Genomic DNA, 14,852 nt, shown 5'->3' with positions numbered 1-14,852 from the left:
AACCTGGCTTTGGGCCCTAGCACTACAGAAGAAGTTCGTCTTTTGAAACCTATGCACTGAATGAGGTAAAAACCCTGAGACGTAATTGTGTCTGTTTTGTTCTGTGCTGTCTTTGAAAGATGCACCCAGAATTTCTTCTGTCTCTGGAGAAGTCAGGCTATCTTGGTAACCACCACCATCAAGCACTACAGTAGCTTCCATTTAAAAAGGACAGTGAAGGTAGCAGTTGTCCTCAGCTACTGATGAACCCCACTCTGAAGCATCGAGGATGGGAGGAGGCGTATCTGTTTCCAGCAGGCCATGGACCTGTGTCCTTTCCTAATGACACTCTCTCCATGTTTTCCTGGCTTTGTCACTTACTCTTCAGGAAGAAGCAGTTCAAAGACAGAGAGAAAGAGCTAGCCTTACGAATGCAACAATTGCAGTGTGCTTTGTGCTTCTATGGTTTATGAATTCAAAATTCCTACTTGGGTCTGGGGATATGGTTCCATAGGTGAAGTGTTTGACTAGTATGCATAAATACTTGGGTTTAATCCCCAGTAGGACGTAAATACAGCATGGTGGTTGACACCTAAAATCTCAGCACTTTGGGAAGTCCACAGTTGGGAAGCAGGTATGTGGTTGAATTGAGAGATGCTAGTCAACCCACACTTCCTGCTCTGACCTGCCTGGGCCCCTGGGACTTGGTCTCTCCATTCTTTCTGAGACACCCTGCTCACCCCTATCCAAGCATATTTGATCTGCTTTGATCTGCCCCCACATGAGTATGGGTTCACTGAAGACTTGTCTGCCTTAAGAGTACATGCCTTTAAGCCCAGCACTTGGGAGGCAGAGGCAGGCAGATCTCTGTGAGTTTGAGATAAGCCTGGTCTACAGTGTAAGTTCTAGGACAGCTAGGGCTGTTACTCAGACAAATTCTGTCTCGAAAAACTGAAAAACAAAACAAAAGAAAGAAAAAAGAGTGTCATTTATTGAACTTGCTCTTTGGCATTTGTTAAGGGGGAAAAATTACTAAAGCTAAAAAGTACAAAGAATGACTGTTGGAACCTGGGTCATCTTCGAAATGGGAAGGCTGAGCCTTACCTGAGACTCTTGCACACTTAAGTTCCTGTGAATTCCTTGCAAAGGGGCTGTGGTGACCATCTAGGGAGATCTTCCCCTTCCTCTTAGAGGATGTGCTAATTGGTTGTCTGTCAGCTTGAATGGTCTGGGGAAAAGGGACCTCAGCTGAGAAAACGACACAAGCAGATTGGCCTGTAAGCAGGTCTGTGGGTCATATTATTATCCTTATTATTATTATTTGTTGTTGTTAGTGGTTGATGCTGAAGGACCCCTCCTATTGTGGGCAGTGCCATTCCTGGGTAGGTAATCCTGGGGTGTATGATGAAGCAGGCTGAGAAGGCCATGAAAAGCAAGCCAGTAGACAGCATTCATCCATGGCTTCTGCTTCAGTTCCTGCCTCTAGTTCCTGCCCCAACTTTTTCCCTCTATGATGGAGTATGATCTGAGAGATACAAGCTGAGATAAACCCTTTTCTCCCCAACCAAAAGTTGCTTTTGCTCCTGATGTTTATTACAACAACAAAAAACACTAAGCAGGACAGAGGGTCACCTGCTCTCCGGTCAGTTCCTCTCAGTCCCTCTCAGCTGGTGCCATCCATCGTAAAAGGCTGGCAAGGTGGTACCCTGGGGTGCAAATGGCAGAAAAAACATTATATATTAGCTGGAGACACTGGCAAAGCAATGATAACATATGAGGTGGGGCTGCAGGATTAGGACAAGATGTTGGGAGGAAAGATGCCGAGCTGGAAAAGGACTCCAGGGTTACACCAGTCAGTGCCCAGGCTGACCACCGAGAGTGCATGAAGAGGCAAACCGAGAATCTACCATGCTAGGAATGACTGGAGTGAATAGTAACTCACACGCGGACATGAGTACTATACCCCAGGTAGAGCTTTTATTTAACATTGCACAAAATTGTCTCTTGTTTAAGACCCTAGGGAATTTTAGATAGGGAATTTGTGTAACTGTCCCCACACTCAGACAAGATAACAGTTGAAACTTCCCAGAACCCTAACCCTGGCATTCTCCATCTAGTTCCCAAGTCCTTGAGGTTGACAGGATTTGGTGGTGGTGTTTTCCTGTGGTTTTTCTCTTTCCAAGGTCTCACTATGTATACCTGGTTTACCCGGAACTCACTTATGTAGACCAGATTGGCCTTGAACCCACAGAAATCTGTCTATTTCTGCCTCCTGAGTTCTGCCAATAAGGCGTGCACCACCAGGCCCAAACAAGGATAACTTTTATGGGATCACTGGTATGTTGCACCTGGTATTGATGTTTTCTACCCAGCATGATGCCTTTAAGATGGTTCCAAATTATTTTGTGCATTAGTAGTTTATTCCTTCTTATTCTTGACCAGTATTTCATTGTAGGGGCTTACCCTACATACCCATCACTTATCTTATCGAAGGACATTTGAATTGTCTCTAGTTCCTTTTTAAATATTTAATTAACGTTTAATATAGCTTACAAAACAATGAGCTTTGTCATGGCATTTTCATACATATGTGTCACTGCATTTTGTTCTAATTCATTTCCTTCCCCAGTTACCCTCTCTTTATTCCTCTATGCTCTTTGGATTAATTCAGACAACAGTTAGCGCTTGGTTACTTGTTTGACTGGATATGGGATTTTATTTTGTTTACTTTCAAAGGAAAGGGAGGGGAAAAAAAGAGGAGGAAAAAGTGAAAGAGGAAGAGGAGGTCCTGGCAGTGCCCAAAATGGCGGAAGGCAGCCCCGACAAGGAGTGGTACCCTCCTCCCGACCCCGAGCTCTGTGTGTATGTGTACGAGATAACCAAGTCCATACTGCCCATCCTCAACATTAAGGATCAGATTGAGGCGCTTGCCAAGTGAGTCTCACCCCCTCCCCCATCTCCCTCTCTCTTCTATCTCCGTGTATACTTATTTCTGAGCTTTTAAAAACCTCAGTGGTTTGCTTTTTGTTTTTAAGTTAATTTAGAATAAAACCAACAAAACAAACCGCCTGAGCTCTGACTTCGCAGCAGAAGCGCAATGAATTAAAGGCGCTCTTCATTTCTGTTAGTCTGCATTTCTGTGAAGTTGCTCAGAGACAAACGCCTGGATTTTTTGGGTTTTTTTTTTTTGTTTGTTTGTTTTTGTTTTTTTCTAGCTAAGCTGTTAAATAGCGGTTTTGGTATGATTGTAGAGAGGTTTTGAGTGAATTTGTGTTTAAAAATTAAATCATTCCTTAGGTGTATGGGGTACTCATCATTTAAAGGCATCCTGTTGTGAATTCTCTATAAACTCACTCATTGTTTTTCGTTTGTTTGTTTAGACACTAATAAGCACCTGTTTTTCTGATGCGTGTCTGCTAGTTTGTTTGCTATTGCTCTCGGGTGGGCTGTGGGCATTCTGAGAACTTGCTGCAGGGCAGACCAGAGCTCCGTGTAAGTCTCCTCATTCGTGCTGTGCTTGGGCTCATTCGGTAAAAGAGGCCTGGAGTTGGACTGTGGGAGCAGGAAAGATTAGAAATGGGGGATGGGCTCCATGATTGACACAACCAGCAGGGGGGCTTCTGGCTCCAGCAACAGCTGCAGTCTCTGTGGGAGCTCTATCCACTCCAGGTGGGAGTCAAGTAGCAGTCCTCAAACCTGGAAGTGACAACTGCAAACCGCACAGCTGCACGATCGCTGACTTCTGTCAGCCAGGACTGGGGAGAATGAGGGAGTTTGGCTACCGAAGGATTTCCGTGTCCTTGAGACGTGATGACTCAGGCGGAACTCTGATTCGAGTCTGGTGAACACTTGTCCCGTGCTTCCCAGCACCGTGTTGCCTCTGAGGCTCTCCTCATCACCTCCAAACCACCAGGTTTCCAAACAGGCAGACTTCAGTTCCACCACGTGATAGGCTGTCACAAGATGGATGGATTGACAGCTCTGCTCCACCTCCCTGCCTCATGGCTTACTTAGGTTTTGTGTAGCTTTGGAGTTTTCCTTTGTTTTGGTTTAGTTGCTCTGGTTTGTTTTGTTTTGTCTTGCTATGTTTTAAGTTTTTTAGACATTATTTCTCATAGTACAGCCAAAGGCCAATCTTCCCTTTAAATTTTCAGTTTTTCCCCTGAATGTGCTCTTAGTTACAGAGAATTTTTAGACATGTATTTGTTGGCATTATCCCATGAGATTCTACTATGTGGTAAAAACCCTCAGAAACAAAGTATCCCAGTTTCACCATCTCCCACCCATCTGATACACCCCCCCATATATCCTTTCTTCCTCCTCTTCTTACTCTCTCCTTTCCTATCAGTATTACATAATACCATATCTTTCTTCATTAAAAAGATACATTTTAAATTTAAAAATTTCAAATTAAAAAAAAAACACTATGAAATTTACTTCGTATAAGCCCAGTCTTTATGAGGCAGAGGCTCCCAGGAGCCTGGGAAGGGCAAGGCCAGCCTGGGCCACATGCTGAGACTTTGTCTCAAAAGAGTAGGTCTCCCACCCCCACTCCCCATTTGAAGATGTCTATGAGTCTAGTGGGAAATTTGACTGAATTCCTCTTGCTTTTGAGTTTAAATGACTTGAAAGAAGAAAACCCACCAGTTAGTAAATACCTTCACTTTCAGACTATAACACTTCACACTGTTCTTGAAGTTACACTTATATTTAGTGTGATAATCATTTGGCTTGTGTTACACCCATTGGGATCATTCTCTTCTTTGCATTGAATTAAATCAGCATGATTTCAGTTTATGTATGTATTTGTGATTGTCTCAGTACAGTAAACATGATGGGTTTTTTCTTCCTGCAAGTATATTTTTTAAATAAAGCAAATAACCACAGGAAATGTAGTTTTTAATGTGTAATTGTATATATAATCATATATAAACATCCAAAGAGACTAAAACTGACTGTTTTCTATCTCAATGTAATGGGCACAGGTTTGTGGCAGATAAAATGGGTGGTAGAATTCCAAAAGAGAAGATGTCTGATTTCAGCTGGGAACTTCACATAAGTGAGCTGAAATTTCAACTGAAATCCAATGTTGTACCCATTGGATATATCAAGAAAGGAATCTTTTATCATCGAGCTTTGCTTTTCAAGGTATTTAAAGTATTTTTGTGTCATTTTCCATTAGGTTAAAAAATTTTGTCTTTATGTCATCAGACTGAGCCAGTTGCTAGCATTTAACTTGATATTGTTAATCTTTGCGTTTATACTTATTTAGTTCTAAATATTTGTGATTATATATGCATATAATCATATCACAGAGGATAAATAATGTAAAATTTGTATTAGGTAGAAAAGTAACAACTTTCTAAAGTATGTAACTATCTACACATTAAATCCTGGCAAGCAAATCAGTGATCCTTTTAGGGGATGCAGAGGGTATCATCTAGATAGAGGGAGAGGAAAGAGAGAGAGAGTGGGTATGAAGTTGAAGGTCTGATAGGAAGCATCAGATAAGTTTGCCCTTCATCCAGAAATTTTAATAACCACTACAAATTATCAAAGATGGGAGGTAAGAAGAATGTGATTTTGAAAGAGCGTTTAGGTTGCAAATGGAGCGGGGTGATGAATTAGCACAGACACAAACTAGAGACAGGATGACCTATTAAAAGACGCTTGGACAACAAGTACAAGTGACCTATATACTATGGATGCATTATCTGGAAGCAGAATGAAGCTGAGGAGATTTTGGATGTAACAACCAAAGGACTTGGTAGTTGCCTGAACATGGTGGGGAAGAATGCCTGGAAGAGCAGAATGACTCCAGGTCCTGGGTAGGCGAGCCTTAAGAGAGTAAGGTCTTTTGATCCACTGAGTTAGAACTGAGAAAAAACTTTCTGAACATCTAGAATAAATAATTAAATTCTGTCCATCTCCCAAGCACGTATAAACTTCTGTCTTAGTTACTTGTCTCCTTTCTATGGCCAACTACTGGACAAGAAGCAATTTAAGAGAAGAAGGGTTTGGCAGCAGCAGTTGGTACCCTGGCACCCACAGTCAGGGAGCAGAGAAAAATGCTGATGTGAAGCTCTCCTTGTTCTTCTCTTACCTTTATGGTGTCTGGGATCCCCAGCTCACAGGATGGTGCTGCCTACATTCAGAGTGGGTCTTCTCTTGTACTTCTTCAGTTAAACCTCTTTGGAAATTTCCTTACAAAACGCCCTGAGGCATATCTACTAGAGGATTCTAAAGTCAATCTAACTGACCATGAACTACTACCAGTCTACCACTTATCAATAACAACTAAATGCATCATTTTCAGTGAAAATATTCCATGTCTCATTCTGAAAGCCTCATGGGCATCTCATGATGCAAACTGTACTTAGTTATCTGGAAAATTCCCCCAAATCTTTTTTTTTTAATTTTATTTTCCAGTTTAAATTTAGATAAGAAACAAGGTTGCTTCTCAAGTCAGTTCCAGGTCCCTCTCCCATTCCCTCCCTTCCTCCCGAGCCCTCCCCCCCTCCCCCAAATCTTAACAGTCCAAAAAGCCCAACAACCAAAGTCTATTCTAAGAGTTTAACTATGATGTCTGTAATTTTCAAGTCACATAATTCTACCATATAATGTCACAGAATAATCATTGCTACCCCAAGAGGGAGGAACAGGAACATAGGAAGAGAAGATTGGGTCAAAGTAAGACCAAATCTTAGCAGAGAGCTAGGTGTTGTGGCTCTAGGTATTTGGGAGGCCCAGGCAAACAAATCTCTGAATTCGAGGCCAGTCTGGTCTATAGAGTGACAAGTAGGACTATGCAGAGAAACCTTGTCTTGGAAAACAAAAACCTCAATAGGGAAAACAGCAATCTTACACCACCATGTTCAGCATCCAGGGCTTATAATAGAATTAACTGGGCCTCTGAAGTCCTGCTCCTCCAGCTCTGTCAACTACAGCACATGACTGACCACTCCCTTGGACAAGCTGTGTCCTGTACCTTTCTTTGGCCAGTGACCCATGGTCTTAACATTTCCAACATCCTGGGGTCTCCACTTGTGTTGACTGGAATGAAAAATGTTCCCTATAGGCCCATAGGAAGTGGCGCTATTAGGAGGTGTTATCTGGTTGGAGTAGGTATGACTTTGTTAGAGGAAGTGTGTCACAGGGGGTGAACTTTGAGGACTCAGATGCTCAAGCCAGGCCCAGTGTCTCACTCTCTTCCTGCTGCTTGGGAATCCAGGTATAGAACTCTCAGCTACCTCTCTTGCACCATGTCTGCCTGCATGCCACCATACTTTCTGCCATGATAATAACAGATTAAACCTCTGAACTATAAACCAGCTACAGTTAATTGTTTCCTTAAAAGAGTTGCTATAGTCATGGTGTCTCTTCACAGCAATAAAACCCTAACTAAGACTCCACTATAGCTTGGGTTTATCTTCACAGATTCCCACATGGCACATTACAATGAGTCTTCCCTCTTCAGTTAATCCTGTCTGGAAATGCCCTCAGAGATGTGCCCAGGTTGTGTCACAAGTAGACAAACACTGTTGGCCATTGTCTTAGTTAAGGTTACTATTACTATGATGAAACGCTATGACCAAAAGATAATTGGGGAGGAAAGGGTTTATGTGCCTTGTTGTAGTCCATCACTGAAGCAAGTCAGGACAGGAACTCAAACAGGGCAGGAACCTGGAATCAGGAAATGATGAAGAGACCATGGGGGGGTTCTGATAATTGGCTTGCTCCTCATGGTTTGCTCAGCCTGTTTCCTTATAGAGCCTAGGACCACTAGCCCAGGGGTGGTGCCATCCAGAAGGGTTGGGCCCTTTCTCATCAATCACAAATTAGGAAGTTGCCCTACTGGCTTCCCTATAACCCAATCTTATGGATGCATTTTCTCAACTAAAGCTTCCTCCTCTCTGATGACTCAAACTTGTGTCAAGTTGAAATATAACTATCTAGCACAGCCACCATAATCTCATCACATCCATTCATATCTCACTCCTGTTTCACACCAATCCTTTCCATCATCTAAATGCCTTTCTTATATCCTTGGAATTCTTGCTCTGTGAGCTCTTTTTTTTCCTGTCTTAGAGCCCGTCCTCTTTATTAACTGTTCCTCCATTTAGAATCTAGACATGTCGAAGTCAGCAGTACATACGGAGAAAATCTAAATCTGTTCTCACAATGTCTACAACCACAGTTATGATTTCCCACTCTCATGACACTTACCATTTTGTGTTATTTGCCAGGTACTTGTTCATATAATTGCTAAGACTCTCAAAAATGGCAAATATTAAATTTACTGGCCTTACTTTCAAAGATTTTTAAAAAGTCAAATACTTGGAAAAAAGAGTTTATCCAAGACCAACCAGAAATGGAACTAGATTTAAACATGTTTTAATCTGGACTTTTATAAACCTCCCACATTGATTCTACTCAAACGTAATTCTCACTTCTGATTAAAATTTTGATCATTTTTTAGCACATACCTTATTTTCCCTAACTTCCTGTCCACTAGTCTCTCAGGAAGGACTACAGTGACCGCCTTGTTGCCTGTTCTTGCTTAAAACAACAAAAAATTTGATTTGTTACTGACTGTTGGGGAAGTTCTGTGTATATCTCAATAAAGCACTGTTGGCCAATAGGGAAGCAAGATAGGTGGGACTAGGAGTCGAGGAGGACTCTGGGTAGGAGAAACACAGGAAGTCGAGATGTAACCACCATGGGATAGGAAGCCCGGAAATTTCTCCAGTAAGAGAAATACTTAGATTAACAATTATGGGGTAAATACTTAAGTCAGAGCTAGCCAGTAAGAAACAAGCAAGGCCAACAGCTTCATAATTAATATAGCCTCCTGTGTGTTTATTTGGGACTGAAGCGGCTCTGGAAACAGGCTGACGGGAAGGCTTCTCTTTACATAAACTGACCATCCATTTTTCTGGACACCACTCTCTGGTTACCTTTGTCCTCTATTGCTATTAAAAATTGGATCTTCCAGGTGGTCATCTGTCCTACTTAGGGTTACTATTGCTGTGATGAAACACCATGACAAAAAGCAAGTTGGGGAAGAAAGGGTTAATTTGGTTTACACTTCCACATCATAGTCCATTGAAAAAAGCCAGGACAAGAAATCAAACAGGGGACTGGAGAGATTGCTCAGAGGTTAAGAGCATTGACTGGTCTTCCAGAGATTCTGAGTTCAATTCCCAGAAACCACATGGTGGCTCACAAGCATCTATAATGAAGTCTGGTGCCCTCTTCTGGTGTGCACACATACAAGCAGACAGAACACTGTATACAGAATAAATAAATAAATCTTAAAAAGAAAATGAAACAAAAAAAAACCTGACATGTATTAAAAAAATAAATAAAGTACTCAAACAGGGCAGGAACCTGGATTCAGGAGCTGATGCAGAGGCCATGGAGAAGTATCGCTTACTGGCTTGTTCAACATGGCTTGCTCAACCTGCTTTCTTACAGAACCTAAGACCACCAACCCAAGAGTGGCCCTACCTCCAATGAGCGGGGTCCTCCCTTTTCAATCATTAATTAAGAAAATGCTCTCCAGGCTTGCCTACAGCCTGGCCTTATGGATGCATTTTCTCAATTGAGGCTCCCTCTTCTCAGAGGATTTTAGAATAAAACTGCCAACACATTATCCAAGTCTCTTCTGGTTTTGCTTCATGAACTTCCCAGGGTAGGATCTTCACTTGCCTGTAAATAGTGCCTACATACCTGATAGTCACAATATTATAATTGCCTTCTTCCTGCTTGCAGTCAGCTGCTTTGCTTCCTCATAAGGCAAGAGATTTTATTTCTTCCTGTCTGCCTGTCTGTCTGTCTGTCTAAGACAGGGTCTCTCTACATAGCTCTGTCTGTCCTGGAACTGACTCTGTAGACCAAGCTGGCCTTGAATTTATAGAGGTCTTCCTGCCTCTGCCTCCCAAGTGCTGGGATTAAAGGTGTGTGCCATCACACACGCTTATCAATTCCTGTTTTTATAAGGGCAGTAATTTCTGGGGAGGGAGGTCTGACCCTATGAGTGCCTCTAAACCTAGTCACCTCCCCACAGATTCACCCCCAAATACATTAGAACTTAGGGCTTCAGCATATAGCTTTGGGAAGGCACACAAATATTCAGTCCCTAATGCCTTATGCCAAGCTGAATTCATTGCCCTCACAGGTTACCTGGGTCATGTAATTAATTACTCAGCATTCATAGGATGCACCCACTCTCTCACTAACTCACAAGGCTGTGTTCACTCTCTCACTAACTCACAAGGCTGTGTTCACTCTCTCACTAACTCACAAGGCTGTGTTCACTCGCTCTCCAGCTCACAAGGCTGTGTTCACTCACTCTCCAGCTCACAAGGCTGTGTTCACTCTCTCACTAACTCACAAGGCTGTGTTCACTCTCTCACTAACTCACAAGGCTGTGTTCACTCGCTCTCCAGCTCACAAGGCTGTGTTCACTCGCTCTCCAGCTCACAAGGCTGTGTTCACTCGCTCTCCAGCTCACAAGGCTGTGTTCACTCGCTCTCCAGCTCACAAGGCTGTGTTCACTCGCTCTCCAGCTCACAAGGCTGTGTTCACTCTCTCACTAACTCACAAGGCTGTGTTCACTCTCTCACTAACTCACAAGGTTGTGTTCACTCACTAACTCACAAGGCTGTGCTCACTCATTAACTCACAAGGCTGTGTTCACTCACTAACTCACAAGGCTGTGTTCACTGGCTCTCCAGATCACAAGGTCACTGCACACTGGAGGCAGATAGTTGGTTCTTCCTTTAGGTCACTACTGGCAGTGACCTTGGGAAAGTACATGACTGTAATAGCACTTTTTCATCCTGACTGACAGCCCACAGATATGGACACGAAGACTTCTTATTAATTATGAAAGTTTGGCTTTAGCTTAGGCTTGTCCCACTAGCTCTTACAAATTAAATTAACCTTTTTCTATTAACCTTAGTTTTTACCTTTCAGTCTTATTGATGTCTCGGCATAATCTGCGGGTCTAGATTCCTCCTCCTCTTCCTCCCTCTCTCTGGAAATCACTCTTATCTATCCTGCCTAACGATTGGCCATTCAGCTCTTTCTTTATTAAACCAATCACAGACACACATCTTCACACACTGTAAACAATATTCCAAAACACCTAACCTCAGATTCACTCTAGAAAATGGAGATAGTAATCTGTTGTAGTGGTTCAAAGTGCTTTAACAGGAAATAAGAGACATACCAGCAAATATTTCCTTAGAAAACATCACACACACAGTCTTTGCATCCTACTGGACTCCAGGGGTGATAGATTTTGATGTCATTTGTTGTGTGGTCACTGCTTTCTAGGCCATCTCCAGCTATAGTACAAAGAGTAACAAAATCAAAACCTAAGAGTCCTGGAGATGACCATAAAGTCTTCATCATTTTGACTTATTCCAAACTATTGCATGTAACAAATTCATTTAATTAAAATATGAATATATCCACTATAAAACATAATTCTGTTCTCCTGGTGCTATTTAGCCTTTGCTGAGTACTTACTCTTGGAACTTGGCACCCATTATTCGTCACACCACCATAAAGATACCATGATTCTTCCCAGCTCACAAAGGAATAAATGGAAACCTGGACTTGCAAACCCCTTGGCTTATAGTCACTAGTTGATAAGAATCTGGGTTAAATTGAAATGCAAACTAAGGCACTCTAACCAAGGTCTTCTATTCATTATAGTGTGGCTGAAAAAAAGTGTAAATTACTTTTAAGATACTTCAAAGAGAGGGGGGGAAAACCCCTCAAAGTCAGGGGGATCAGGGATCTCCAGAGAGATACCTGCAGAGAGGTAGCTACTGAAAACCAGAGAGCCGGTTGCAACTGGGAGTCTCCTTCCCGTATCACACAGTGGACTGGCTAGAAATGGGACTTGTTCTAACTCACTGCCCATTACAGCCAAAGAGCAACCTGGGCTGCGGACAGACTGATGGGTACATGGGCTGGAGCACTGGGGCAGCTCGCCTCCAGCCACCCTATCCATCTTGTGCTCCACTGCATTAACAGCCGGAAAAGCGCCCTTTCCCAGAACACTCTGGCACGCATTGAGTCTACAGATGGCAAGCCATCAGGGCCAGCCAGTACTTGGTTCCTTACACAGTATCCTCCATTTTCCAGCTTCCAGGCCAACATTTTCTTTGCATGTCTATGTTTACCTCTCTCCAAAGGTAGGTCTCCCACTAAGGATCTCTTTCCACTTGCTTGACTATGGCCCTGAGCCCCAGATATCTTGTTCCTCCCTCAGGCACTGGCTGACAAAATCGGTGTGGGCTGCTCCCTGGTGCGTGGTGAGTACAGTCGAGCATGGAACGAAGTGAAGCTGCTGAATGAGACTCGGAAGGGCATGATCGGGAGCCTGCCCCCACCCGAAAAGTACGTCGTGGACCTCATGTTCTATCCGGGGTCCCTGCTGAAGCTCCGCAGCAAAGAGGCCGACTTCTACTGCTTTCTTTAGTCACCAAAGGAACACAGGAGCTCTCAAACCGGAAATTGTCCCCACATGCTTTCTAAGCTGATTTGATAAGTTCAAATAAAGGTATTAGAAATTATTTGTGTGTCGAAATAAGCTGTGGATGCGACTGTCCGTTTTTCCGGATTCCAGGTTGCAGAGTTCGGGATCCGTCAGTGCCTCAGATGCTCCCCATCCTCACACAAGAATACTTCGCTTGAAACCGTCAGCCCTGTTGGAGCTTAGGAATCATCAATGAAGGTGCTCTGCAACTGCTTCATGTGATGGAGTAGGCTTGTCACTGACCCCTTGGTATCCAGAATGGGTCAGGTCATATACTTGGTTTAAATAAACTCAGTCGATTTGTACAGTCTCAGTCACCTGTCTGTCTTTAAGATTTGAGACTCGAGGCTTTCAAAGTACTTCACTTCATTGTTGATGTTTGTTTGGTTTATTCATTATTTGACTTGTATTGATTCTCTGTGATTTCCCATCAGGAATTCCCATCTCACCCATCTCCCTATACCATTGCATTCACCCTCTCCCCCCTGCAACATCCCTTTCAAAACAAAACCAAATTCAAAAGAAAAATAAATAAATAAAAACTAAACAAAACAAAGGAACAAAACCAAACCAAACACCCCAAAAGAATCCTGTCCTGGAAGCTGGAGTGTGACCCATTGGGTTACACAGTTTACCCTTTATCCATTCATCATTATTTGCAAGTGTTCATTGCTATGAGTGATTGATTGGTCTGGCTCGAGGCCCCTGGCTTCTGCTAAGCTACCAATAACCTGCACTTACCGGTGCTCCTCCTGGACCTCCTGCTGTCATCCTACTTACTGGTGCTCCTCCTGGGCCTCCTGCTGTCATCCTACTTACCAGTGCTCCTCCTGGACCTCCTGCTGTCATCCTACTTACCAGTGCTCCTCCTGGACCTCCTGCTGTCACCCCGTTTTGTGGAGACTGTGCTGTTCTGGATCTGTAGGTTTGTCTCCTTCACATGTCCAGCACTTCACAGATGAGGCAGATGTTATGGTGTGTCAGCTCACATCCCCGGTCCTGGGCCTGGGTGGAGCTGGGTTGCTCAGGCCACCCTCATTGTCACCACCCAGGTGAGCTCTCCAGCGCTGCCATGGCTAGCTCACCCAATACAGCCTGCAACAAGGAGTGGGACCATTTCTCCTGCTCTAGGACTCAGATCCTGGTCACCCAGTGTTGTGGAATATTATTTTAAGATGTGTGTAACATTTGCTTTAGCAATGCAAAGACGTGTTGCATTCTTTTATGTTGCATTTGTTTCACTCTGTAAAGCCGTGTTGCTTTGCCTATCTAAGACACCTGATTGGTCTAATAAAGAGCTGAACAGCCAATAGCTGGGCAGGAGAGAGAAATAGGCAGGGCTGGCAGGCAGACAGAACAGATAGGAGGAGAGATCAAGAAAAAAGAGCAAGAAAAGAAGGAGGGGAGGACAGGAGGATGTCAGGGGCCAGCCACTCAGCTACACAGCCAGCCACGGAGTAAGAAGTAAAGTATGTAGAATAGAAAAAGATAAAAGCCCAGAGGCAAAAGGTAGATGGGAATAATTTTAAGTTAAGAAACACTGGCTAGAAACAAGTCAAGCTAAGGCCCAGCATTCACAAGCTAGAATAAGCCTCCAAGTGATGTGTTTGGGAGCTGGGTGGCAGCCTCCCAAAAGAGTAAAACCCCTGACAACAACCACACTCACATCATCAGGGCCAGCTCTACTGTTTTGCCCTGGTGAGGTGCAGGGCCCTCTCTCCCAGCTGCTGTAGGGGGTACATAGGGGGTGGAGCAGACAGGGTCAAGTCTCCTGCTCTTACCCCCTCAGGGCTGGCTCACCAATGTCTCCAGCATCAAGGGCAGCTCTAGTGTGCTGCCCAAGAAGAGTTCAGGGCCTAATCTCCCATGTGCTGTAGCTGCTGAGGGGCAGGGCTAGTTCTCCCACTCGTGTGACTCTGGGGACCAGCTATTTCACCTGCCACAGAGGAAATGAGTGAGAGGGGACAGATCTGTCTCTCACCCGTGCCATCACATGGCAGATGGGGGTAAGGTGGGTCAGCTCTCCTGCTCTCATGCCCTCAGGGTCTGCTCACCTAGGTCCCCGACCACAGGTCAGCTCTAGTGTGCTAACCAGGTAAGGTTCATTCCTATCAGGTGAGGGGTGAGGCCATGTTTCCTCAGTGCAGAGAAAGGGGAGGATGGGGGTTGGGAGGACAGGGGAGCCCACCTCTCCCCTTAGGGAAAGGGCCAGTTCTCCTGCTGCAGTATCTAGCAAGGCTGAGGGCCATCTATCCCAGGTCTAGTGAAAGGCAGGGCTGGATCAGCACAGCATGGTTCCAATGACCACTGTGCTAAC

General features: G+C 44.0%; 1 protein-coding gene across 3 annotated transcripts in view; it reads left to right on the top strand.

The window, feature by feature from the left end:
- Window positions 1–12,572, top strand: part of Armc3 (armadillo repeat containing 3) — an 87,594-nt gene extending 75,022 nt beyond the window's left edge. Inside the window, exons 17-19 of one of the 3 annotated variants that reach the window (XM_021234461.2) lie at window positions 2,716–2,913; window positions 4,965–5,127; window positions 12,269–12,572. In XM_021234461.2, coding sequence (XP_021090120.2) covers window positions 2,716–2,913; window positions 4,965–5,127; window positions 12,269–12,478 — 571 coding nt within the window. In that variant the 3' untranslated portion in view covers window positions 12,479–12,572. The remainder of the gene's footprint in view (window positions 1–2,715; window positions 2,914–4,964; window positions 5,128–12,268) is intronic. The other 2 variants (XM_040755417.1, XM_040755418.1) reach the window with 2 other exon arrangements.
- Window positions 12,573–14,852: the final 2,280 nt, after the last annotated feature.

This window comes from Mesocricetus auratus, unplaced genomic scaffold (assembly GCF_017639785.1).
Source record: "Mesocricetus auratus isolate SY011 unplaced genomic scaffold, BCM_Maur_2.0 Super-Scaffold_100013, whole genome shotgun sequence".
NCBI lineage: Eukaryota > Metazoa > Chordata > Mammalia > Rodentia > Cricetidae > Mesocricetus > Mesocricetus auratus.
The sequence above is the reverse complement of the archived record's forward strand: the minus strand, read 5'-3'. Positions and strand labels throughout refer to the sequence as shown.